The 25,017-nt window shown below is 42.3% G+C and overlaps 1 protein-coding gene and 1 long non-coding RNA gene across 14 annotated transcripts in view; one reads left to right on the plus strand and one right to left on the minus strand.

Moving 5' to 3' along the window:
• COBLL1 (cordon-bleu WH2 repeat protein like 1) overlaps positions 1 to 17,661 on the minus strand; it is a 157,817-nt gene extending 140,156 nt beyond the window's left edge. For 4 of the 13 annotated variants that reach the window (XM_041774042.1, XM_041774037.1, XM_041774041.1 and 1 more), the window contains exons 1-2: positions 17,452 to 17,661; positions 16,117 to 16,207 (exon numbers count right to left, since the gene is read on the minus strand). In XM_041774042.1, the coding sequence (XP_041629976.1) occupies positions 16,117 to 16,207; positions 17,452 to 17,500 (140 nt within the window). In that variant the 5' untranslated portion in view covers positions 17,501 to 17,661. Of the gene's footprint in view, positions 1 to 9,364; positions 9,572 to 16,116; positions 16,659 to 16,732; positions 16,873 to 16,986; positions 17,073 to 17,326; positions 17,357 to 17,451 lie in introns of those variants that run through there. The other 9 variants (XM_041774043.1, XM_041774047.1, XM_041774036.1 and 6 more) reach the window with 6 other exon arrangements.
• LOC121501719 lies at positions 15,436 to 23,385 on the plus strand. Its single transcript, XR_005990669.1, has 3 exons — positions 15,436 to 15,788; positions 17,266 to 17,447; positions 21,972 to 23,385. It is a non-coding gene; the product is annotated as an uncharacterized LOC121501719 (long non-coding RNA).
• The last annotated feature ends 1,632 nt before the right edge of the window (positions 23,386 to 25,017 follow it).

Raw genomic sequence — 25,017 nt, forward strand, 5'->3', positions numbered from 1 at the left:
CACAAAATTATTTGAGCATGGAAGTTGTTCTTACAAGAAACAAATTGATATCTTTATTCAGAAGGTACCTTGTGTGGGGCACCTGGGTGGCTCAGTTGTTTAAGCCCTCCACTCTTTTTTTTTTTTTTTTTTAAGATTTTAATTATTTATTCATGACAGACACACACAGAGAGAGAGAGAGAGAGAGAGAGAGAGAGGCAGAGACAGGCAGAGGGAGAAGCAGGCTCCATACAGGGAACCCGACGTGGGACTTGATCCTGGGTCTCAAGGATCACACACTGGGCTCAAGGCAGCGCTAAACCACTGAGCCACCAGGGCTGCCCAAGCCCTCCACTCTTAATTTCAGCTCAGGTCATGACCTCAACCCTCATGGCAGGCTGGTTCCAGAGAGTGGAGCCTGCTTCAAATTCTTTCCCTCTGCCCCTCCCTGCTCTCATGCTCTTGCTTGCTCATTTGCACTCTCTCCCTCAAAAAAAAAAAAAAAAAAAGGAAGGTGGCACCTTGGGAAAATTCAAATCATGTTAACAGTTGTTATCTCCAGGTAGCCTAGATAATAATGATTTTTCTTTACATATTCCTACTGCATTCAAATATTTTATGATAAGCATGTCACAATTTTGTAATCAGGAAAAATAAAACCAGCAAAAAAAAAAAGTTTACTCCCATTTACTTGTCATTTCTACTATTTATTATATTGGCTTTGCCACCCCTGTCAGTTCTCAGGGGACGGTGTGGGGAACAGGAGAGCAGATGCAAAGTGATCAAACCAAATGGATTTCTTTTTTTTTTTTTTTTTAAATTTTTTTTTTTTAATTTTATTTATTTATGATAGTCATACAGAGAGAAAGAGAGAGAGGCAGAGACACAGGCAGAGGGAGAAGCAGGATCCATGCGCCGGGAGCCTGATGTGGGATTCGATCCCGGGTCTCCAGGATCACGCCCTGGGCCAAAGGCAGGCGCCAAACCGCTGCGCCACCCAGGGATCCCACCAAATGGATTTCAAATGACATTTGGGTTCCACTCAGATCTGCCCCTGCCTGGTCATGTGACCCTGGACAAATTATACTGTAAACCTCAGTTCCTCTCCTCCACAATCTGGATAACAACTACATCTACTTTACAGAGTGACTAATGACAAGTAAATGCAGTAGCACCTGTCATGCATTTGACATAGTATCTGGTGACTAGTCAGTGTTTTGTAAATATTCAACGCTTTTAAGACCAGAGTCCTATAAGCCACTGCCCACTGTTCTTAAATTACTATGACCCTGGGATCCCTGGGTGGCGCAGTGGTTTGGCGCCTGCCTTTGGCCCAGGGCGCGATCCTGGAGACCCGGGATCGAATCCCATGTCGGGCTCCCGGTGCATGGAGCCTGCTTCTCCCTCTGCCTGTCTCTCTCTCCCTCTCTCTCTGTGTGTGTGACTATCATAAATAAATAAAAATTAAAAAAAAAAATTACTATGACCCTGATCTTTTTAATTAGTGGAAATCTGAACTTAAAAATATTTGTTTAAACCCTGAAGTAACTGAGGTTCCATATTATATACAGTCTTGTAAAACACATTTATTTAAAAGAAAATTTACTGGGAACACCTTAATGTTCAAGAAACTTTCCAAGTACAGAGTCTATGCATAAGTATAATTCATTCTGCCTCAAAATTTTCATTATATTAAGAAAAAGTAGATCTTAATTAGGTCAAGAAATTCTGAATAGCCTTTTCTATATCCAATCTTACCTGCAAGAATATGGAAAAAAATCCTGTATTAGAAAAAAAAAAAAAGCAAATCTAGAAAAACATTAATACAACTATTTAATTGTATTTGCTCTAATAAAGGCTTTTAGTCACGGGTTATGCAGGGTTAACTTTCGGATCATGCTATCATGCTGCCACCAGAACCTGAAGAGTTACAGCTTTCTACGATCTGGAAGAAATGCTGCCCACTAGCCTCCTATCCTAAATGATAGTATCACTGTAATCACAATGTAAAAAAAAAAAAAAAAAAAAAAACTTCAATATATGAGTCTATGGTTAGAATAGTGTCTCGAATTCCCATTCCCTCTTTTGAATAATGATATTCTTGTCCATGACATTACAATAGAAAATGTTCATTCACTACGTATCGGTCCTAACAAAAGAAATCAAAGAAATGCAGTTAGAGTTACTCTCCTCTCACAGAGAAGAAAAGTGAAATACAAAAATATAAGGCAATTCCCACAATGGTGGAGTGAGGAAACAATCACAACTGCAATCACCTTGGTAGCATACTCCTAATCTCAGAGGGGGGCATTTTTCTCCCCTAAAAGGGAATGAGATTTTCATTAAGATTAGTACCCATTTTGTACTCAGTGTTCCAAGAACAACTTCCCTGCACTTGGCACAGACTTTCATGGAGGACTGATGAAGAAAACCAACCTCATCTTCCTTCCACTTCCCGGGAGAGAAAAATGAGGACAGACACGTTCTCTTTCTCTTTGATTTCCGTTTAGTACGATAACGATGTCAGCATTACAAGAAACTGTTTCCAAAAAAGCAGGTAATATTTATAATTTAACAAGCAAAACCGAAAGCCTGTTATGTGCTGGTGTTACTTCCAGACTTTGGTGCTGTATAATTATCTTCTTCCACCGGACACTGAGGCCTGATGAGGGGAAGAAAGTACCCAGCCAACAAGTAGAACAGAGCCTGGGTTCCAGATCTCCCGTCAACCAAGTCCATTCTGCAACAGCTGCCTGCTGAGTGTTACTCTGACTTCTGGCTGGACCAGTTTTATTTGAAACCAAAAGCAAAGCTGGTAAATGCTCGAGAGCCAAATGCACTGGTTCACCGCATTGGACAACTATATGGTGGATTGTAGAGTTAAATGGAGAGAATTAGCCTCACTTAAAATGCTTTATGGAACGCTGTACACCTGCACATACATTAAACTTTTAATTTTTAAGGGTTTCTTTTTTTTTGATGAATTCTGGCTTAGAATTTCATCTTATTTGAAGACAATGTAAAAAGCCAACTTGCTGCCAAAAACATTCTTAGAAAAACAAAATGAACAAACTTGTGTCCTACTATAATATTTGCAGTTTTGTACACACCTTGAAGTAGACCTTCCAAAAACACTAGGGAGAAAGAACACTTGTACTGATTTTTCTTTCCTAGGTGCCCATTCAACAATTTAATTTCTTCCACTCATGATACACTTAAATTCTCAATTTCTTCTTTCATGAGCTGGAAGAAAATACCCTTTATTATTTGTTCTTATTCTTTAGCTACTATTGTTCACATCAAAGGCTAATTTCTTAGACCAGTAGAATAACCGAATCCAAATAGCAAGGCTCCTGACGATTGACATTCATTCGACACAAATGAACACAATTCTTATATATTAATTAATCATGCAATTAATGACTAATTGCTTCATTTTCAAAACCTATACTCTATAAATCAAATGTTATTCTATCATTATTCAAATAGGAATATTCAGGCTATAAATAATCACATAGTATTTATGTCCTGTTAAGCAACCCCATGATGGCCAAACACTTGGTTTTGTCTAAGTTTGAGACGGAAACCTTACTCAGAATTTTCACTTATACTACTAATGAAATGCATATTCCTCTCATAAACACCACCACAGGGAATAATGCTAAAAGATAATATCAGATCAAGAATGGAATTTTATAATAGAGTGCTAAGAGATTTACAACAGCTCTTTAAATGGTGTAGCATTTGATGGTGGTTTAACAATTCAATGATTAATGGCTGTAAAGCTGAATGTTACTCAGTTTGATGCTTGGTTGTGTAACAGGGCTTTTACCTCTCTAGTGAACAAATAATCCACTAGCCTTCATCCCCAAAATGGACCTCTTGCTCAGGTTCACACAAATTCAAATAATATCTATCCAAAACTCATCATTAGGTGTCTAGTTACGTGAAGGACATTAAATTAAGCCCAGCAGTATCACAAAAGAAGAACATGGCCTCTGCTTTTTAGGATTTCACAATCTAGTTAAGGTAAACATACCAGGAAAAGAGTATTAGCACAGTAAAGAATGCTAAAATGGCCACTTCATAATAGCAAAGTGATTAGGGGAAAGGGAATAAATCCAAGTATCCATCAATAGGGGATTAGTTATGTAAGTCATGGCTCACCCCTACATAGACATAGTACATAGTAGGGGAAAAAATAGAGCCCTTCATGTAGTGAAATGGAGTAATTACCAAGTTATAGGACTAAGTAAAAAATCAAGGTACAAACCACACCAACTGCCTATAAAGACAGAGAAACAATATGCATATACACACTCATTTGCTCCTGAGTGTAAGGAGATGCACTCTCCGATATGGTAGCCAATAGTTATATAAGGCTCTTCTGCACTGGATATGTGGCTAGTGTGACTAAGAATTTAAATTTCAATATTTTGTAATTAAATTTCAAAACTGGGGATTCCTGGGTGGCTCAGCGATTTGGCGCCTGCCTTTGGTCCAGGGTGTGATCCTAGAGTCCTGGGATCGAGTCCCGCATCGGGTTCCCGGCATGGACCCTGCTTCTCCCTCCTCCTGTGTCTCTGCCTCTCCCCCCCACCGTGTCTATCCTAAATAATAAATAAATAAATAAATAAATCTTTAAAAAAATAAAATAAATTTCAAAACTAACTCAATGCAAAATATTTTGTTAAAGATAGCATTCTTGTTTTGTAGAACTAGAATCATGTTAACCTTTGCATTGTGTAATATATCATTTAAACTGAATTTTTGTTTAAGATTTTATTTGAGAGAGATATCAAGAGAGAGCATGGCAGAGGCAGAGAGAGGGAGAACCAGGCTCCCCATGCTGGGCTCAATTCCAGGACCCCAGGATTGTGACCTGTGTGTAAGGCAGACACTTAACTGACTGAGCCACCCAGGTACCCCAAAATTAAGTTTTTTAATGTAGTGCCTAAAAAAATTTAAATTGTAGCTGTGATTTCCATCATATTCCCACTGGACAGCACTGGTAAACAATATCCTACCAGGATTTGAAAGAACTGGTAACATTGATTGCCTCTGGGGAGAAAACCTGGATACCAGGAACCAAGGGACTAAAGAGCAATCTCTCACTGTTTGGTCATTTCTTCTTTTGACTGTTGTGTCATTTGGATATATTGCCTAAAATAAAATAATGAGTAAGTGGTGTGACCTATAAACACCAACATAAAGAATTATGTCATTAGAATACAATAATTATCAATTATGTTTTGGATGGAATCTCTCCCTCCAAAAGTATACATCGTACTTTTGAAGAAGTTATACGTGGTCTTTGACATAAAATGCTTTCTAATAACCTAAGATCACAGAGCTGTTTCACAAACAGTACGAGTATTGCCAACTGAACATAGAGATTAAAGAAATAATAAGAGATTAAAAATAATATTTTATTTATTCATGAGACACACACACACACAGAGAGAGAGAGAGAGAGAGAGAGAGGCGGAGACACAGGCAGAGGGAGAAGCAGGCTCCATGCAGGGAGCCCAATGCGGGACTCGATCCCGGCTCTCCAGGATCACACCTCGGGCCAAAGGCAGGCACCAAACCGCCAAGCCACCCAGGGATCCCCACCACTGTCTTTTCTTTCACCACCAGAGACTGTTCTGGTTTAATTTTTCCACTCATCGAATATATTTTGCCCATTTTATCCCTTCTTCATCTACATCCCCAAATAAAAAATTATCTCTACATTTCCATTTAGCACTGAGTCCATCTACTTGGCTAAGCAAAGGGTGGCAATGGGGGAGGGGGGCTTAGGAAATACTCCCCTTCACAATGCACAAAATTTAATTTTTTTTCCACGAAGCGGTATAAAAACATAAGTAGCTCACAAAAGGCCCGAGTAAATGAGTACTATATACAACTGAGATACGCTTAATGTATTTAAATATAAGATGAAAAATCAAATTGAGTATATACAGGGTATTACTATTTCTTTCACATTTTTCCCATCTTATTTTAAAAACTAATGTGAGAAATTTTTTCTGCTTTGACATAGTTGATTTTAGAGCTTAAAATCATGTAGCCATGAAAACTCATTTTAATTAGCAATGGTAAGTTTAAGGGGGGAAAATGTTGCCATTCTCATTTGCACAGCACACCTCTCCTTTTCTCACTCCTCCAGAATGTTCCACATAGGGCTACGTTGGTAAAGATCATTTTGAGGAAATACTCCTAAGGCCACAGAAACAATGTGTGTAAAGCCATCCACAACTCAGCCCAAATAAGACAGGTTCCTCATCAGTCACACAGATCACATAACCAGGATGAATCATCAGCACAATAACCAGAGATTTTGACTAGGTTTGATTCAGAGAGCAAAGCATTCCATATAGCCTTTAACTATTAAAAACAAAATGGCTAAGTGCCAGAATTTTTAAAAACTGCTTCTTGACAGGAAGTCTTATAAAATTCCCTGTGAAGATCAACAGATGGTAAAAGATAGAATTAAATAGCCATCACCATACTGCTCCAACCTCCCAAACTGCATAGGCCTACAGCTCAGCCCATCATTTCTTGGTATCCGGAGGCTGTTCCTTTAATGCCAATGGTGTCTTTGTGTTCAAAGCATTCCAATTATCTGTGGGGTTCCAGAAACTTGGTCTCTACCTTGCCTAAATTTTATTAACCCAAATCCGTGATATTCAAGTATTTGTTACTGTCAACTTGATGTGCTTAGTATTTGGAAGAATACAAAAAAAAAAAAAAAGAATCAATTTGGTTTACCAAAAATTATAGCAAATATTCATTCAACACCTTCAGATAACTTTTAGAAGTGCCACTAATTTGAACTTGCATGATCTGCTTAACGTCCCAAATCACTGTGATTCACAAAAAAAATGAAAATCTCAAAGTAGTGCATCTCCAACATATATAGGAAATCCTGACCTTGATTAGAAAAACTCTACGGATGCCCATTAGCACAGTCAAGGCTAGACCACATACAACTATCAATTTAAGTTGGAAACATGTTCCTAAGGCTTCACAAGGATACCAGCACAAACTTCAGGACTAAATTTTCTTAGCACCACCTAAGAATGAATTTCCTATGTTTTTCTACATACACATAGGCACACAGATGATTAGACAAAATTTAGACATTGCTCCTTTCAGACAAGATTGTATTTCAAAAGTGATATATGGTAAACTGGAGTAAGCTACAGGTTGGAATAAGTTCTAGATACAAAATTTGTCCCGAAAAAAAGGTGATGGGAAAAACCAGTCTATTTCCCCTTTCAGATCACTCAGGTTTTTCATCCAAACAAAGTCATCCATAACTTTCCTAGAAGGGGAAATGTTCACAAGTAATAAAACTATCATGATAAAACCTGCCCTCTTTCAGAGAAAGAAAAAACTGAAGATAGAAGACCAGTAGCATAGGATCACAACATAAAATTTAAAAATTATTTTCATATGCTAAAATTCTTTTCTACTACCTCCAACCTTGCTCTCCTTGCACAGCAAAAAGGTTTTCACTTGAAATTAAAGCATCTAGCTGCTCGCTGGGAATGGACAACTTACATAAGAGCGAAAGACGGGAAGAAAACACGCCCAGAATCTGATAGGCACTTCACTCAGGAGTTTTGCTGCCAGCAAATGACCAAAACATGAATATCCAAGAATATGGGGGCTGCCTGAGACATGAAGTCCTTTAAGAAAGTCACTCAGTGGGGATCCCTGGGTGGCTCAGCAGTTTAGCACCTGCCTTCGGCCCAGGGCCTGATCCTGGAGTCCCGGGATCGAGTCCCACATCAGGCTCCCTTCACGGAGCCTGCTTCTCCCTCTGCCCCTCTCTCATGAATAAATAAATAAAATCTTTTAAAAAAATTAAAAAGTCACTCAGTCTCAGGCAGCTGGTGGCTCAGTGGTTGAGCGTCTGCCTTCAGCTCAGGTGGTGATCCCCGGGGGTCCTGGGATCGAGTCCCGCATCAGGCTTCCACAGAGAGCCTGCTTCTCCCTCTGCCTATGTCTCTGCCTCTCTCTGTGTCACTCATGAATAAATAAATCTTAAAAAAAAAAAAAAAAGAAAGTCACTCACTCTCTTTCCTCATTCTATTAAAGCACTGATACTTGACTGGCAGGCATAAAAGAACAACAGAGAAACACTTCTGACAACTTCCACTTTAGCACAAAGGAAATAATAAATTCAGCAGCTCTTATAATTATCTTGACCACTGTGGACTTCATTTGGCCTCGAAACTAGAGCACTTCCATTAGACATGGGAATGGTAGGGTGGTAGCCTTGTTCCGATTTAGCAACTTAATTTCCTGTTTTTCCAGCAGATCTGAACTGATACACAACTGTAGCAGCTGTTAAAATTCTGGCTCCTGTCACCACTACTCCCCTTGGGGTCATCTCCTACTTCCTCACTGTCATTTCTCCAGAAATAATACATGTGTGCATGCGCACGCAGGTCAGAGAGAGAAAAACCCTCCGGGACTGGTGACGAACATCCCATCTAGGTTTCAGCATCTTAACTCTACTTTCTCATAAATATATCTTGGTATAACTGCAGAAGCTGTAATGTTAGGCTACAAAGGGAAATGGTATTAATGTTACAAAGCCACCGGGATGCATACACATTACTTGGTGTTAATCCTCCAAATTAATCACACTGAAAAACAAGGAACTTTTCCCAATGACACTACCATTTTAAAAATACATTGACGTCACTGGCGTTCAACCCTGTTTAAAGTCAACCTATACGCTACACAGAAAAGCAGAATCATTATTTTGTAAGCATTGGCCAGATCATGGACTCCACTACTATGATTCAGGTGCTCTTTCTTTCTTTTTTTTTTTTTTTAATGTTTCTTTTTTTTTTTTAATTTTTTATTTATTTATGATAGGCAGGCAGAGGGAGAAGCAGGCTCCATGCACCGGGAGCCCGACGTGGGACTCGATCCCGGGTCTCCAGGATCACGCCCTGGGCCAAAGGCAGGCGCCAAACCGCTGCGCCACCCAGGGATCCCTCAGGTGCTCTTTCAACGCCACCTCATTCGGTTGCCTCTGAACCACTTGGGTTATTTTCAAAAAGGTCATCACCCACCCCCCATCCCGCAAAAAAAAAAAAAAAGAAAGAAAAAGACATGGCATTTCAGTCTCAATTCTGTCCAAAGTAATTTTCTACATGTCTGAGGCAATTATAAAAGAAAATCTCTCTTATTAACCCAGACAGGCGTCCCCCAGTAACTGCGGTCTGCTTTGGGCAGCTTCCCTTGCCAATGATCAAGCAGCCGCGGCCTGGGAGCAGAGGGCCCCCTTCTGGGGCTCGGCACAGGTGGACTGTAGTCTCACCCTGCGTGCAGGGCCTGCGGCGGCCACCTCGCTTCGTCTCACCTCACGTCATCAGTGGAAGGGCGAGTCCAAGTCCAATGTCCTGAGGTGCGGATAGAGAGCACACGTGTGAGTGCACACGGGAGTGAGACACCCCAACCACATACTACGTGTTCTATAATGTGGGGTCTCTCCCCACCGATGGGGGCCCCCAAATGCAGGGCGAGGAACAGGAGGAAGCCAGTGGCCTGGAGCAGTGAGAGAATTCACCTGAGGCAGAACAAGAGAGAGAGAAAGTTCACTAAATATCCAGCAAGGGAGCCTCAGGCAGGACAGCAGAGGAGAGACGCAGGGAGGCAATGGGTGGGGGGCTGCTTTTACTGAGGGGGAGGGAGGCCGTCTGGAGACCATAGAATCTTCCCTTTCCTGTAACTGTCCTGGGTGTAAGTAGCCCATTGGTTAGCTCGGGCCTGTGGCTACCTAGAGACGGGTCCCCATGGACCGGTCTGTACTCAGCCAGCTGGTCTCCACAGGCCCTCCCTGTTGCCCCAAGGCGATCTCTACATACACCTTATTATGACTGTTCCATGTGACTAGGTATGTGTTTACTCTTACGGTGCCTACCTTGTAAGTTCAACTTCTCACAGGTGTGTAGGCATAAGGGGGAAAATGGTACACATAGGGCTGGTACCATTCCAAGTTTCAGGCATCCACTGGGGGATGGAAGAGATTCCCCCCCCCATTGGGGGGGGGGGCACTACGGTACTTTTTACAAATATATCAATTGTTTATGTATACAAAATGGTTTATATTATCTCTGAAGCTCTCGTTTCATTGGACAGAGTGTCTCTAACAGGGAGGGGACAAGAGGATGGAGGGAGAATTAAAATGAGGGACTCTGAGGCAATCCTCCTCCCTGCTTCCCCAGCACCTCCTCTCACTACCTCATAACCAAAACCTGAAAGCCTTAACGGGGCACTATTTTTTCTCTCAAGACTTGGCAGTTAAGAAACTGGCCCGACTCTGTAGTATATGTGTGCTCTCCTGTCTCTGAGCAAATTCCCTGAGCTACATGCGTGAAAAGGCACAGACAGGGCAGCCCGGGTGGCTCAGAGTTTAGCGCCACCTTCGGCCCAGGGCCTGATCCTGGAGACCCGGGATGGAGTCCGAGTCCCACGTCAGGCTCCCTGCATAGAGCCTGCTTCTCCCTCTCTGCCTCTGTCTCTCTCGTGAATAAATAAAATCTTTAAAAAGAAAGGAAGGAAAGAAAGGAAAGAAAGAAAGAAAAGAAAGGCACAATCAGGGCACAACATATATTGGAAACCCAAATACCTTAATTCATCACCAATGAAACCTGGAAATTCTGACCTTTGTAAACTTTTAATACTTTTAAAATCGTGATAAATCAAAATAGTACCAAGTTTTCAGCTTTCTAGGAGTTGAGTTTAATAGACTTTTTCCTCTCACTGTGGCATTCTTTGCTGTCTTAATACGGAGATAACCATCCCAATTAAAGTACTTTCTTCGTCAAATTACTCCACATTTCAACTCTACGGCTTTTTTAGGTCTAAAGCAATTTAATAGCTTTAACTTATTTACATTTATAAACAGCATTATAAATTTAAACTATATGAAAATAATAATAATTACCCAAGCTCATGCTAGCATTTTCCTGGACTAGTCAGTTTTTGAGAAACTTTTCCAAGGGATTCATTCCTCAGATATGAAGTTTGTATGCAAAACTGAAGACATTTGGCCCTTTATAAATAGTCCTGGGAAACTTCTCTCTCCCATACTTTTAGTTTATTTTTACTGTAACAGATGGGGAAAAAATTTAGCAAAGCAGTCATTAAAAAAAAAAAAAAAAAGCCTTACAACAACTACCATACTAATGTTAGAACACTAAAAGCCTACAGATATGAAATATCTGTAACAACAACAAAAACATTTGCTGGAAATTATAAAGGCAGTTTGACTTAACTCATAAAGCAGGTATAGATTTCAAAGACCTAGATGGGAACTCCTTCAGCTTTGTTCCTAAATATCTTGACTATGTATTAGTCATTTTTCACCAGTGTCTCCAGCACATAAGTTTAGAACTTCTCTTTAAAATATATTCCAACATCACGTTAAAATTCTGCAATGCTTGCCAAGGGATCACACCTGTCTTCCCTTAAACAAAAATCACCATTCTGCAAAATCTTACTATATTTTATGAAAACAGAACATTAATCATTTTGTTCCAATTTATATTTAAGTTCAATACTTAGAAGTCCTCCTGCCAGTAAATAGTCCCTACTTCATTTATCAATTTCATGAGTTAGGCCAAGAGGGTTAGCCACCTTTTTCTCTATAAGGCCACAAGGCAAGTATCTTTAGCTTTGCAGACCATATGATCTCAGTCTGGACCATTCAGCTGTGATGTGAAAGCAGCCATAGCCAATATGCAAAGGAGCAAGTATGGCTGTGTGCCAATAAACTCCACAGAAACAGAGGATAAGAAGTTAATATCCAGAATATATACAAAACTCCTAAATTCAACCACCAAAAAAGCAAATCTGACCCAAAAAATAGGCAAAGTAGAGTGGTGGCTGCCAGAGGGTGGAGGGGAAAGGGGAGGGGGAGCTATGTTTAATGGGTATGCAGTTTCAGTTCTGCAAGATAAAAAAGAGTTCTGGAAATGGATAGAGATGCTGGTTTTACAACAGTATGAATGCACCACTGAAGTGTACACTCTAAATTGTTTAAATCTTTTTTAAAAGATTTATTTATTCATGAGAGACACAGTGAGAGAGGCAGAGACACAGAGAGAAGCAGGCCCTAGGATCAAGCCCTGAGCTGAAGGAAGAGGCTCAACCACTGAACCACCCAGGTGCCCCAAGATAAATCTTGTGTGTATGTGTGTGTATATATTACATATAAATTACCACCAAAAAAAATTACGATTAAAATACTGGAAATATGACCACCAAAAAAAAAAAAATTACAATTAAAATACTGGAAGGCTCATTTCAGTCTTCTGGACTTACTTTGCTGGGCCATAGTTTGCTGATCATAGTTAGGCTATTGTACATTATTAAGCTCTAAGCATAATGTTTTAAAGGTAACATGAAAATACCATTTCTATAATAACATCATGTTCCATTTTTTCCTGGGTTAGAGGATTTTTTTTTGGTAAAGCTCATAACATCAGGAGCCAACCCCCTAGTGCCTAGAAAAATGTGTTTTATATAGAGTAAGGGCTCACACGTTTTGAGTAAATTAAAGCAGTTGTCTCAATAACATGAAGCTTGGCATTTATATTATGTAGATACACCTGGCATTTCAATACTGTCATCAGGTCATTATTCAATATCCTCTAACACATTTAGAGGATATTAGACTTTGGACAAAAAGTCTAATATGACCTTAATGTCATTTTTCTTATCTGATAATCAAAAATTCCTATTTTTGAAATTACACTATAACTTTAACAGCTACCTAAAGCCACTCTAAGTAAAAGTACTCTAGCCATTCAGAGTAATCCATAGTGGCAAACACTGGGTGCCAATATGCCTACTGAGGAAGAGAACAGGTTTGGGGATCAGATCTGTTCCTGTTACTCTTTCATCACTTAAATATGTGTGGCTCTGAGTATGTTAGTTTAGCTCTCTGAGCCTCAGCTTCCACAACTGCAAAGTAGAGTTGATATACGTCTTCAGAATGAATTAGCAAATATATATTTTTAAATACCTAAATGGAATCTTTAAAGAAGCAAACTAAAGCTGAAAATGAGTTGCCTAAAAATGATTAATAGCAAACCCCATTCCATTTCTCGCTTTACCTCCATTTCAGATGTTTGACAACTACTTAATCAACGGTTCTCAGATCTGATGGGACATCACAATCACTGGAGCAGCATTTAAAACCTCTCCACAGCTTGTCCCAGCAAGACAAATAAAATCAGAATAGGTAGCAGGTGTGAGAGCATGGGCGTTAATTTTAAAGATCCCTAGGTAATTCTCAGGTTGAAACCTCAGCTAAGGTACTCAACTTCTAAGTAGTTAATAAATGTTAGCTAACAAGAATTCGGTTTATACAATCAGTAATGTTTTTAGAACGAGCAATGCATCCAAATAATAGCTTAAGAAAGTAGCTGCTAAATCATTTAATTTTTTCTATGCCCTCAATGAACTCCATAGCTCCAAAGCTGCAAAATTATAAGTTTGTTTTTTGTTTTTGTTTTTGTTTTTTTACCCTAGACCATTCCTGAAAATTTGTTTCAGAATCAAAACATTAAGGTCCTTCAAAGCAAGGTTAACTACCCTTTTGACATTTAAATTCCAATGAATTAAAAAAAAAAAGGTGGGGGGCAATAGGTCAGGGAAAGTAAATAACAAGCACTAGCAGTTCTAAAGATAACGTACACTGACTCTTTGAAATTTAAATGTATTTTTACAGTGGTCAGAAAAAGAAGATTAAAAAATAAATGCCCTGAACTAGGCAACCAAAGTCCTGGGTTGTCCTTCAGTATTTGCCATTCATTTGTTCTGGAACTTGGGCAAAGTCACTCAGTGTCTCTAGGCTTCAGATTCTCATTTGTAAAATACAGAGTTGCACTAGATTTCTTCAAAATGACTTGTTACAACAATGTAAAATTTGGAAAATTACAGAGGGATTCTTTAGAGCCAGGGATATCCAAGGAGGACTAAACTAGGCCTCATAGGTTATTAGAGTCCTGAGTCACAGTTTAATTAGTTTTATAATAAGGAATTTACTTCCCAAACCCAATAATTTCTTTTAGCATATGGAGATTGCTCCCTGCCACCTCCCATATCTAAGATACTACCCCCCCCCCCAACTAAAATCATTTTTAATGTTCTGGGGTCTTTGAGAGAAAAAAAGCAATACTGAATACGGACTATTCAACAAATAGAAAAGGTACTTGGGATATGCCGAGAGACAAGGCAGAAAAGTAAAAGACGACATAATTTTCTTATTTATACTTTGCAAATATTGATCACTTCTCTAAACAGAATGCAAGGTGAAATGGTGTGGTGGGGGTGTTGCTCTAGATTAGACGTTGAAGCATTTTTGCTGATGTCCATCCTTAAATTTGGAGAGAGGAGTGTCAAATTCCTTAAAAGTATTTTCTTCATAGTTGAATTAGATAAAGCAGTTTTGCACACTATTTTCAAGAATGTATCAGTTTAACTCTTAAATTCTCAAAGGTGAAATCTGAAGTATCTTAATTGTAGTCACGCTTATGAGACAGCTCTTTTCCACTCCTTCATCCCAAAGCCAACTGATCTCACTCACCTATTTTACTCAAAAGCACTGATCTCTGAACACCGGTAAGTCTATTTTCACGTATATGCATACATTGTTTTAATCGTCCCTTAACCTAATCCATTTTCAAATCCCCGGGGTTTAATCCTGTCTTCTTTTGTGGCACCCAACTACATTTCAGTATTCCTGAAAGTTGCCTCAGCTTCAACTTGCAAATCTCTGCAGTTCCACTTAGAGGCCCAAGCTCCGATGATGATTAAGATCTTTCTACCAATAGATTTCTTTGCTCACACATCCTGATGCGAGAATAAATGGAAGAATGTATAATACTGAACAACGAAAACACTGGGAAAATAATAGGAACGGAAGTCAGCAGTAACAGGGCTATTTGCAGAGGGCCGAAGATAATTCAAACAAATGAAAGAATTAATTCATACGCTACATGTTTCCTCTACGTAAGCATTATACTAAATATCTTTTATATTAGTCATGTGGCTTTGAGACTTTTCCATGTTTCCTCTAGACAACTGCCAACGTTCGCAGGGTCTCTGATGAACAAACACGCTGTGACTTGCCTCTAAGGAAACGCCTGTCATGTTCCAGGGAAAAATGACTTCTCTGCGCTTAAAAATTAAAACCAGGAAAAGGGCACAACGCTCATTCATTAGTTACAAAGTCGATTTTTCCTTAAACTTTCTTTCTGGAATGTTTGTGTTCTCTGTAGGGCACTGCTGCCTTCAGATGAACTCAGAAAGGAAACGGGGAGGGGGGGCAGGCGCAGGGAAAGTCCGCCCGCATCAAAGGGCTCCGCGAGCGCCCACCGTGAGCCTGTTTAGCAACACGAGGGTCATTCCCAGGTAGGACTACCTGTGCCCATTCCTGTTTACCCAGACGCGCAGCGCGGGGACTGTCAGCAGACCTGGCAGGAGGCCGTGCCCCGTTCAGCAGTAACCCGCCGTGTGACCCCCCCCCACCCCCGGCTCGCGAGCGTCGCTGTCCACGGGGGCGCGGCCCCGCTCACCTGCCCGCTCACCTGCCCGCCCCCCTCCGCGAGCGCCCCGTCCAGGTGCGGGCCGCCGCTCCTCCAGGGCTCAAACAAGGGGCCCTTTGTTAGTGGGCGCTGAGGACTCCCCGCCCGACCCGGGCATTCCGCTGCCCTTCGGCAACTGCGAGCGGCCCGGAGCCCCGGCGGCCCCCTCCTCGCCCGGGGGTCGGGCAGGTACACGCTCCCCCCAGGTGGCGGGTCGGGCAGGTACACGCGCCCCCCAGGTGGCGGGTCGGGCAGGTACACGCGCCCCCCAGGTGGCGGGTCGGGCAGGTACACGCGCCCCGCAGGTGGTGGGTCGGGCAGGTACACGCTCCCCCCAGGTGGCGGGTCGGGCAGGTACACGCGCCCCCCAGGTGGCGGGTCGGGCAGGTACACGCGCCCCCCAGGTGGCGGGTCGGGCAGGTACACGCGCCCCCCAGGTGGTAGGTCGGGCAGGTACACGCCCCCCCCGTGGTGAGTCAGGCAGGTACCCGCCCCCCCCGACCCCCGGGCAGCTTACCCCGCGGCGGCGTCCTGCGCGCTCCGGGCCGAGCGCTCCATGGCCCCGCGGGGCGCTGCGCGGGCTGCGGCTCCCAGGCGGCGCGTGGCTCCTGCGGGCGGAGAGGCCGCTGCTCAGGGCGGGACGCGCGGCTGCCCGAGGCCTGAGCGGGGCCGGCGGCGGGCGAGAGCCGAGAGCCCCGAGCCCCGACCCCCGAGCCCCGACCCCCGACCCCCGAGCCCGGCCCCCGCCGCGCTGCCACCTGCGGCCCGAGGCTCCGAGCCCGCGGGCGCCCCCACCCCAGGTCGCGGCGGCCGCCCCAGGTCCCGGCGGCGGAAGGCGGCGCTGCAGCCCCCGCCCCGTGGGGCCGAGACCCGAGGGGCCGCCCCGGAGCGGGGGGGGGGAGCGGGGCTCGCGGGCTCCCGGCCGTCCGCGCCCACCGCAGGCCCCGGAGCTCCCGGCGCCGACCCGCCTTCCCGCCTTCCCGCCGCGGGGAGGCCTCCGGAGCGGGCCCGGGCGGAGGCGAGGCGGAGGCGAGGCGGAGGCGAGGCGGAGGCGAGGCGGCGGCCCCCCCCTCCCCGGCCCTCCCCGGCCCTCCCCGGCCCTCCCCGGCCCTCCCCGGCCCTCCCGCGCTCACCCTGCCCCATGCCGCGGCCCGAGCTCCCGGGCTCGCCGCCACCTCCGCCGGGCAGCCCTCCAGAAGTGCCGGCGCGGCTGGGCGGCCTCGGAGCGCGAGGGGCAGCGAGCCGGGACCGCGGGGGGCGGGGGCCGAGGAGGACTCCCCCTCCCCCCCCTCCCTCCCCCCCTCCCTCCCCCCCCCTCCCTCTCCCCCCTCCCCCCCCCCCCCCCCCCGGCTCGGGGCCGCGCGACAGGTGGGGCGGAGGGAGGTACCTGCCCCGGGAGGCCCGCGGGCCCGGCCGCCGCCGAGAGCGCAGCAAACCGCCGAGCGCCGCCCCGGCTCGACCTTCCGCCGCCGGGGCGCCTGGCTCGCCTGCTTGCTTTTTTTTTTTTTTTTTTCCTTCCCTTCCCTTCCCTTCCCCTCCCCAACTTGACCTCTAAGCTCGCTGTTCGGTTAACAGCGCACCTGCGACACCGCGATTTTTCTAATCGGCGGCAGGTTTAAGCTTGCCCTGCCCCGGACGCAGAGTCCTTCGCCTTCTTTTTAAACAGGCAGCAGCTGAGACAGGAGGGCTGGAAGACGCTGAAGACCACCTCTTAACTAAGAACAAACCTTAGATTTTCTGCACCTCTTGGAAACGGTACAGGAATAAAGGGCCCACGGCCGCGGGCTCGTCTGTGCGTTTCCGTCCCCACGTGCACGCTCTAGCTGGTTCCCCGCACCTGACCAACAGGTACCTTTGCGTGTCTTGCCTGGTGTAACTGTCCCTTGTAAAGTGCAAGTCATTTTTGATGGCTCCAAAGGCTTGCTTTCGGAAAAATGACGTGAAATCAAGAAATTAAACTACAGTTTAAGAATAAAGATGTTTCAAAAAAAAACAAAACAAAACAAACTATTGCACAGACTAGGTGAAAGAGCGTCATAAAGGAGGCCTCTGCTGCAAAATAGCATCAAGCTATTGATGTGTTAGCCGCTTCGCCCTAGTGATAGGTTAACCTTTGACAGCTGGCAAAAATTAAACTGCTATGTGGAACCAACGCTTGAGTGAATGCATTGTAGCTAATCAAAAAGATTGCTGAAATTAGCATTCTAAATAAATACCCAGCAATATGCTATTTCTCTATTATGGGCAGTCATTACTATGTATTCCTTTCTGTGCCTAAGACATTCCTTTCAATGTATCTTTCCATATGAAAGGGGGGGGGGAGTGGTTTATTTAGGAAGTGAAACACTATCGGAAAAAGTTGCATTTTAACATTTTACCTAATTTAAATATTAATTCAATTAAATGTATCTGGCTCTTATTCTCTAAACTAAGGTAAAACAATTTCATGAATTAATCATGCCTCTAAAGGACTTACAGTTGCTTGCACAGACAACGCAAGCCTTGAGTAACAGTGAAACTAAAGTCTATTGACTTTCAGTCACAAAACCAACAGTATACTTTAATTAGTCTCAATCTTAATTTATGACATGCTGATAAATATTGACTCCATCAGTCTAACCTGAAACATAAAGCATTTTCATAATGTTTCCTAACTGCTGAAGGCGTTTTCAGTGATCACCAATTTTTCCTGTCCTCCTAGTTTCAGGCGTAGGGGAGGATTACATCCTCCACCCCACTGAAATTAGGTATAGAATATAATTTGTTTTAGTAAATGTGAGCAGACATGAAACATTTCATTTCCTGGTGGAATCACTCAAGGGCCAGCACTTGACTCTATGCCCTCTTTCCTTGCTGTTGCAACCATGGAAGGGAATATTAAGATGGAAGGGCACAGGACTGAAGTATCCTGGATTTCCAAGCATCACTTAGCCTTCTTTAGGTATGATTGTGTTTGACAACTCTCCGAATCATCAATAGGCTAGATCTGATGTGCCTCTCATATGTTCCTAACCTATACCCGCCCCTAGAGTCTGCTAGTTACAGAGTTCATTACCCAAACAGGAATCACAGTTGCTGTAACTACCTCCTCCCAGTCCTCCCCTCTGGTTATGCTGAATTATTGCAAAATTACCCAGGTTTCCAAGATTTGGGTTCATTTCCCTGTGTTTGGAAATCTCCCCTCCTTCATTCCATCCAACCATTTTTAATGCATGTAGTACTTAGGTATTTGCTCTTCTGAAAGACCTTCCTGACTACATGGGTAGAATTAGCCCTTCCCTTTCTTAGCCCCAGTAAATTCTGTTACGTGGGGCCAGGCCCCATGATATTTTCAGTTTTCAGTTACACAGTAACTGGTGTGGGGGGTTGTGAACTTAAGGGTGCTTGTCTTAATGTGTCCTGAAAGGACTGTCCGGAACACCACAGGCTCTTTGCAAATATCTGTGGAATGAATAAAGGAGTGAAGAAATCATTTAAGACTCCATTCCCCCGGGGGAATTTTAAGAGGCAAGTGGGACCTTAAATGAGGATAGGATTTTTCAAAAGGCCTATTCAAAAGAACTGGTAGACCATTTTAAATGAAACAGATAGTGAGTTTGTCCCTTCTGAGAGAGACTTATTCTCCATGTGGTTAGCTACCTGATGGGGTTAGTTTCAAAATCACCAGGTAGAAAGAAGAGCCATTTAGCTATATATCTCTTTGAATAATTTAGGTTTCAGATATTTGCTTGGAGACTATTAAAAGGGAAAAAGACTTAACATACTTAATAAAGCATATATGTGCCTATATAAGAAGCAGACACTATAAAAAGAGCAATGCAAAAATTGTTAGAAAAATAGAATTGGGGAGACCTGGGTGGCTCAGCCGTTGAGCATCTGCCTTCCACCCAGGGTGTGATCCCGGAGTTCTGGGATCGAGTCCCACGTTGGGCTTCCTGCATGGGGCCTGCTTCTCCCTCTGACTGTGTCTCTGCCTCTCTCTCTGTGCCTCTCATGAATAAATAAATAAAATCTTTTTTAAAAAATAGAATTGGAATTTGAATACTTTGTAAGCTATTTGGAACAATGAAAAAATTTTTGATATTTAATTTTTTTAAGATTTTTATTTATTCATGAGAGTCACAGAGAGGGGGAGGCAGAGACAGAGGGAGAAGCAGGCTCCATGCAGGGAGCCCAATGTGGGACTTGATCCTGGAACAGGATCACACCCTGAGCCAGAGGCAGATAGATAGATGCTCAACCGCTAAGCCACCCATGCATCCCTATTTAAGTATGTTTTTAAACAAGTATAAGTGCCACTGAATAGATTTATTTAAAACAAAAAAGAAGGGGATCCCTGGGTGGCGCAGCGGTCTGGCGCCTGCCTTTGGCCCAGGGCACGATCCTGGAGACCCGGGATCGAATCCCACGTCAGGCTCCCGGTGTATGGAGCCTGCTTCTCCCTCTGCCTATGTCTCTGCCTCTCTCTCTCTCTCTGTGTGACTATCATAAATAAATAAAAAATTAAAAAAAATAAAACAAAAAAGAAATCATACATACATAATAGTTTGTTATAATTTTATCTTCTTATAGTGTTCTTATAATTTACAGTATTCCTACATAACTTAAAGCATAAAAGGTGTTGGAGTGCGTGGGTGGCCCAGTTGGTTAAGCATCTGCCTTTGGTTCAGGTCATGACCTCAGGGTTCTGGTATGGAGCCTTGCATGATGTTGTGCTCTCCAATCAGTAGGGAGTCTACTCTCTCACTCTCCCTCTGTGCACTATCTCTCAAATAAATAAAATCTTTTTTATTTTTTTAAAGATTTTTATTTATTTATTCATGAGAGACACAGAGAAGCAGAGACATAGAGGGAGAAGCAGACTTCTCACAGGGAGCCAGATGTGGGACTCGAACCCCCAACTGGGATCATGCCCTGAGCCAAAGGCAGATGCTCAACCACTGAGCCACCCAGGAGTCCCAAATAAAACCATTAAAAAAAAAAAAAAAAATCTTGTTAAAGTCAATGTCTTCCATACAAACATTCTATGAGAGAGCTTTATCCTAAAGTACCCAAATGCTTTTTTCTTTCCAGGAATTTAAGACAGGTTTCTATTTCGTCACTGCTGTCTCAGTCTTTGTGGTTGGCATATCTGCTTTTCCTTCCTCTCTTATTTATCATTTTATTTTATTTTTTAAGATTTTATTTATTTATTTATTCATGAGAGACAGAGAAAGAGGCAGAGGCACAGGCAGAGGGAGAAGCAGGCTCCATGCAGGGAGCCCAATGTGGGACTCAATCCCAGGGTCCTTAGGATCACGCCCTGGGCCAAAGGCTGGCACCAAACCACTGAGCCACCCAGGGATCCCTATCATCTTATTTTATTACCTTCTACTTTCAAACTGCCTGGTAATTGTTTCATAGGTAAAAATAATTTAACAGATATATTTTTGTTGAAATATTGTAGTTTCTTTAATACAAATAGAACTATTTTATGAAAAAAAATTTCTTGATCTTTTTATTTGAGGGAAAACTTTTCTCTCTTTGCATTTAAGACAGAAATCTTTGCAGGAATATGTAAAAAATGATAAAGTTTTGGGACAGCTGGGTGGCTCAGTGGTTGAGTGTCTGCCTTCAGCTCCAGTCATGATCCCAACATACTGGGATCAAGCTCTGAATCGAGTTCCCTGCAAGGAGCCTGCTTCTCCCTCTGCCTGTGTCTCTGCCTGTCCATCTGTGTCTCTCATGAATAAATAAATAAAATCTTTTTTTTTTAAATGATAAAGTTTTTTAAATGATTGCATGTTTATCTAATATCTAATGTATGTAATTATAATAAAACTTAGTAGTTTTGTCCATTGAAATTACTTCCAGAGCAATTGTTTGTTACGTTTATTTAAAAGCAGAACAGGGCAATCCGGGTGGCTCAGCGGTTTGGCGCCGCCTTCAGCCCAGGGCGTGATCCTGGAGCCCCAATATCTAGTCCCACGTCGGGCTCCCTGCATGGAGCCTGCTTCTCCCTCTGCCTGTGTCTCTGCCTCTCTCTCTCTCTCTCTCTCTCTCTCTCTATTGTCTCTCATGAATAAATAAATAACATCTTAAAAAAATAAAAAATAAAATAAAAGCAAAACAGGGGCCATCCATTTCTGTTAGGAAGGACGTTGGGTTTGAGGTAGGTGTTAAGGAGAATAACTACCATGACTTCAAGTACTTTGATGAAACCTCAGATGCGAGGCCTTCTGGCCAAGCATCCGCGATTTCATAATGTTGGGGCCTTCGTGGTATCCCTGGGGGTTGCAATTTTCTATAATTTTGCTGTGGCCCAACCAAGAAAGAAGGAATATGCAGATTTCTTTTTTTATTTTTTAATAAATTTTTATTTATTTATGATAGTCACACAGAGAGAGAGAGAGAGACAGAGACACAGGCAGAGGGAGAAGCAGGCTCCATGCACCGGGAGCCCGACGTGGGATTCGATCCCGGGTCTCCAGGATCGCGCCCTGGGCCAAAGGCAGGCGCCAAACCGCTGCGCGACCCAGGGATCCCGGAATATGCAGATTTCTACAGAAATTATGATTCCATGAAAGATTTTGAGGAAATGAAGAAGGCTGGTATCTTTCAGAGTGCAAAATGAATTTGGAATATAAAGAATTTCTTTGGGTTGCATCTTATTAAAGCTTGTCACTTACTGTCCTGTGTTCCTGAGCTATGAAACACCAACACTGGGCTATGGAATAGTTTCTCTTAATAAACAACAAAAAAAATTAAAATTAAAAAAAATTTTTGTTTAAAAAGCAAAACAGGGGTACCTGGCTGGCTCAGTGAATGGACCATGCAACTCTTGACCTCAGAGTCACGAGTTGAAGCCCCACATTGGGTATAGAGAGCTTACTTAAAACAAAACAAAAAATTAAAAGCAAATACAATAACTAAAGTTTGTATTGTTTATGTAGTTTTTAATAACCATGGTAATCATAGCCATTTTTATGTGTAAAGAATACTCATAAATGTATGCTATGTGAAATAAATAACACTCAAAAAAAGAAATAACACTCAAATGAAATGGTAATATAATGACTATATATGTTAAAGATTTTATTTATTTATTTATTTGAGAATGGGCGAGAGAACAGGAAAGGGGTGACGGGCAGAGGGAGAAGCAGACTCCCCACTGGGAAGGGAGCCCAGTGTGAAACTTAATCCCACAACCCCAAGATCATGACCTGAGCCAAAGCCAGATGCTGACCTGAGTCAACCACCCAGTCTTTAATACATTACTTCCTCCTTAAGTATTGTAGATCACACATAGGATTTTAGAGGGTATTTGAATGTGGAAGATCTTACATTTTTCATAGTTTTATTTATACTGTTAAACAGAAGAAAGAAGTCATATTTGGCTACAATATTTCTAAAATATCAGTAAATCCATTTTTTCTCTATCAAGTTTAACTTTTGCTTATATCAGAGTTTGAAGAAAATAATAGCAGTACTATTTATAGAATAACAATGTAAATTGAGCTTTTCATGGCCTTTTGTTTGGAATTATAACATTATACCATTTATCTTTTGGGGGACTAAAAGTACTAAAATAAATTATTTCTTGTCAAATTTAATGAGTTTTTAACTTATATTTTATATTTTAAAACCTAGAAAATCACTGTATATTTTCTTAGCATAGAATTTCCAAGTAGAGGGATACCTGGATGGCTGAGTGGTTGAGCATCTGCCTTTGGCTCAGGTCGTGATCCCGGAGTCCTGGGATCGAGTCCCACAACAGGCTCCCAGCAAGGAGCCTGCTTCTCCCTCTGCCTATGTCTCTCATGAATAAATAAATAAAAATCTTTTTTAAAAAAGAATTTCCAAGTAGATTATATATTTATGAATTAAATTCTGTATAAAGGAATATTTATTGAATATTTGTAAAACCTAGCATTGGGTTAGAGAAACAAAGATGGCAAAGATACTGCCTCTGCCCTGGAGGGGCTATCAGACAACTGGGTTCATCAATAATATTTTTGTGGGATTCAATCAAGTGAACATCTAGAAAAAATTGGTCAATAATCATTGTAGGATCCCTTATCTCTCTTCCAATAGATAAAATTACACATTATTGCAAACCTAATTATCAAAAGAAGAAATGCCTGAGTTTTGTATGCTATACCTCTTATATAAATGGTACTATATTTCTATATTATCATATACATTTCTAAGTGAAGGCTCTTATTAACATGCACACATTCCAGGATAGAGGTGAGGCCTCTGGAAACATGCATGGGCATGCAGACATGTAAAGTATTTCGTACTATAGCCATGCGGGAGGGCAGAGTTTTCTGTGCCCATCCAAATTCTAAGCTGCAGATTCTGATATATCAACAAGTTGTCTAAAATCTCTTTTCTTATTCCATGATGTCCTTTCATCAAAATTAATTTCTATTTCTGGATTCTATAATTCTGTTATTCGTTGGCAATAATTGCCTTACTCATTGCAAAATGATGAGCCCTTTTATGTCCTTAAAGTATCAGCTCTGTTAAAAGTAACCTTGTGATTTACATTTTAAACACCGTTCTTACATGGATGTTTTCTTTTCTTAAAAACAAAACCAAAAAACAGGCTAACGACCAAAAAGTAAATTCAAATTATATCTATTTGATATAATTAAATCTTTGTATTTAGCATCTAAATATTGCCTGTTGAATTGTTACTATAGATGGGAGCTACTTTTCTTCCTTAAGGAGCTTGGGAAGCCCTTAACTGCTTGTCAGTTTTCATACATCTCAAAGTGTAAAACTTTTACTGAAGCAGCCTCTGACTTTGGCTTTACAGACATAAGACCTAACAAGTCTCAGCATATTTCATTTTGCCAGGGCTCCTCATTCAACTCCTCTGCCTTTTCTCTTGGGAGGCTGAGCATGTGTGTGGTTAACTAAGTACCACAGCAGTTAAGAGCTCAGGCTCTGGAGCCAGACAGATTTGGGTTCACATCCCTGGCGTGGTCACTCACTATCTGGGTAACATTAGGAGACTTACTGTTTCTGAGAAAGAATAAGCATCCAGTGAAGGCAAAATAAACATCCAGTAAGGGTGATGGAAACTTTTTCTTAAAGAATGGGAACCACCTGCATCTTGGTTAAGGCTGGTCTGTAGAACAGAAGTCTTCCTGCTTCAATCTGAGGACTTCTAGCTTCTTGTACCTGTGATGACCTTGGTCAAGTCATTCAACTATTGAATCTTCAATTACCTTATCTCTGTAATGAGTCTGAGTTCTTTTTCTCTCCATCTGCATTGAGTAATCAAGCTCATTGCATTACAAACTATTGAATTGGGACACTTGGGTGGCTCACAGGTTAAACATCTGCCTTTGGCTGAGGGCGTGGTCCAGGATCGAGTCCCACATTGGGCACCCTGTCTCTGCCTCTCTCTCTCTCTCTCTCTCTCTCT

This window comes from Vulpes lagopus, chromosome 11 (assembly GCF_018345385.1).
Source record: "Vulpes lagopus strain Blue_001 chromosome 11, ASM1834538v1, whole genome shotgun sequence".
NCBI lineage: Eukaryota > Metazoa > Chordata > Mammalia > Carnivora > Canidae > Vulpes > Vulpes lagopus.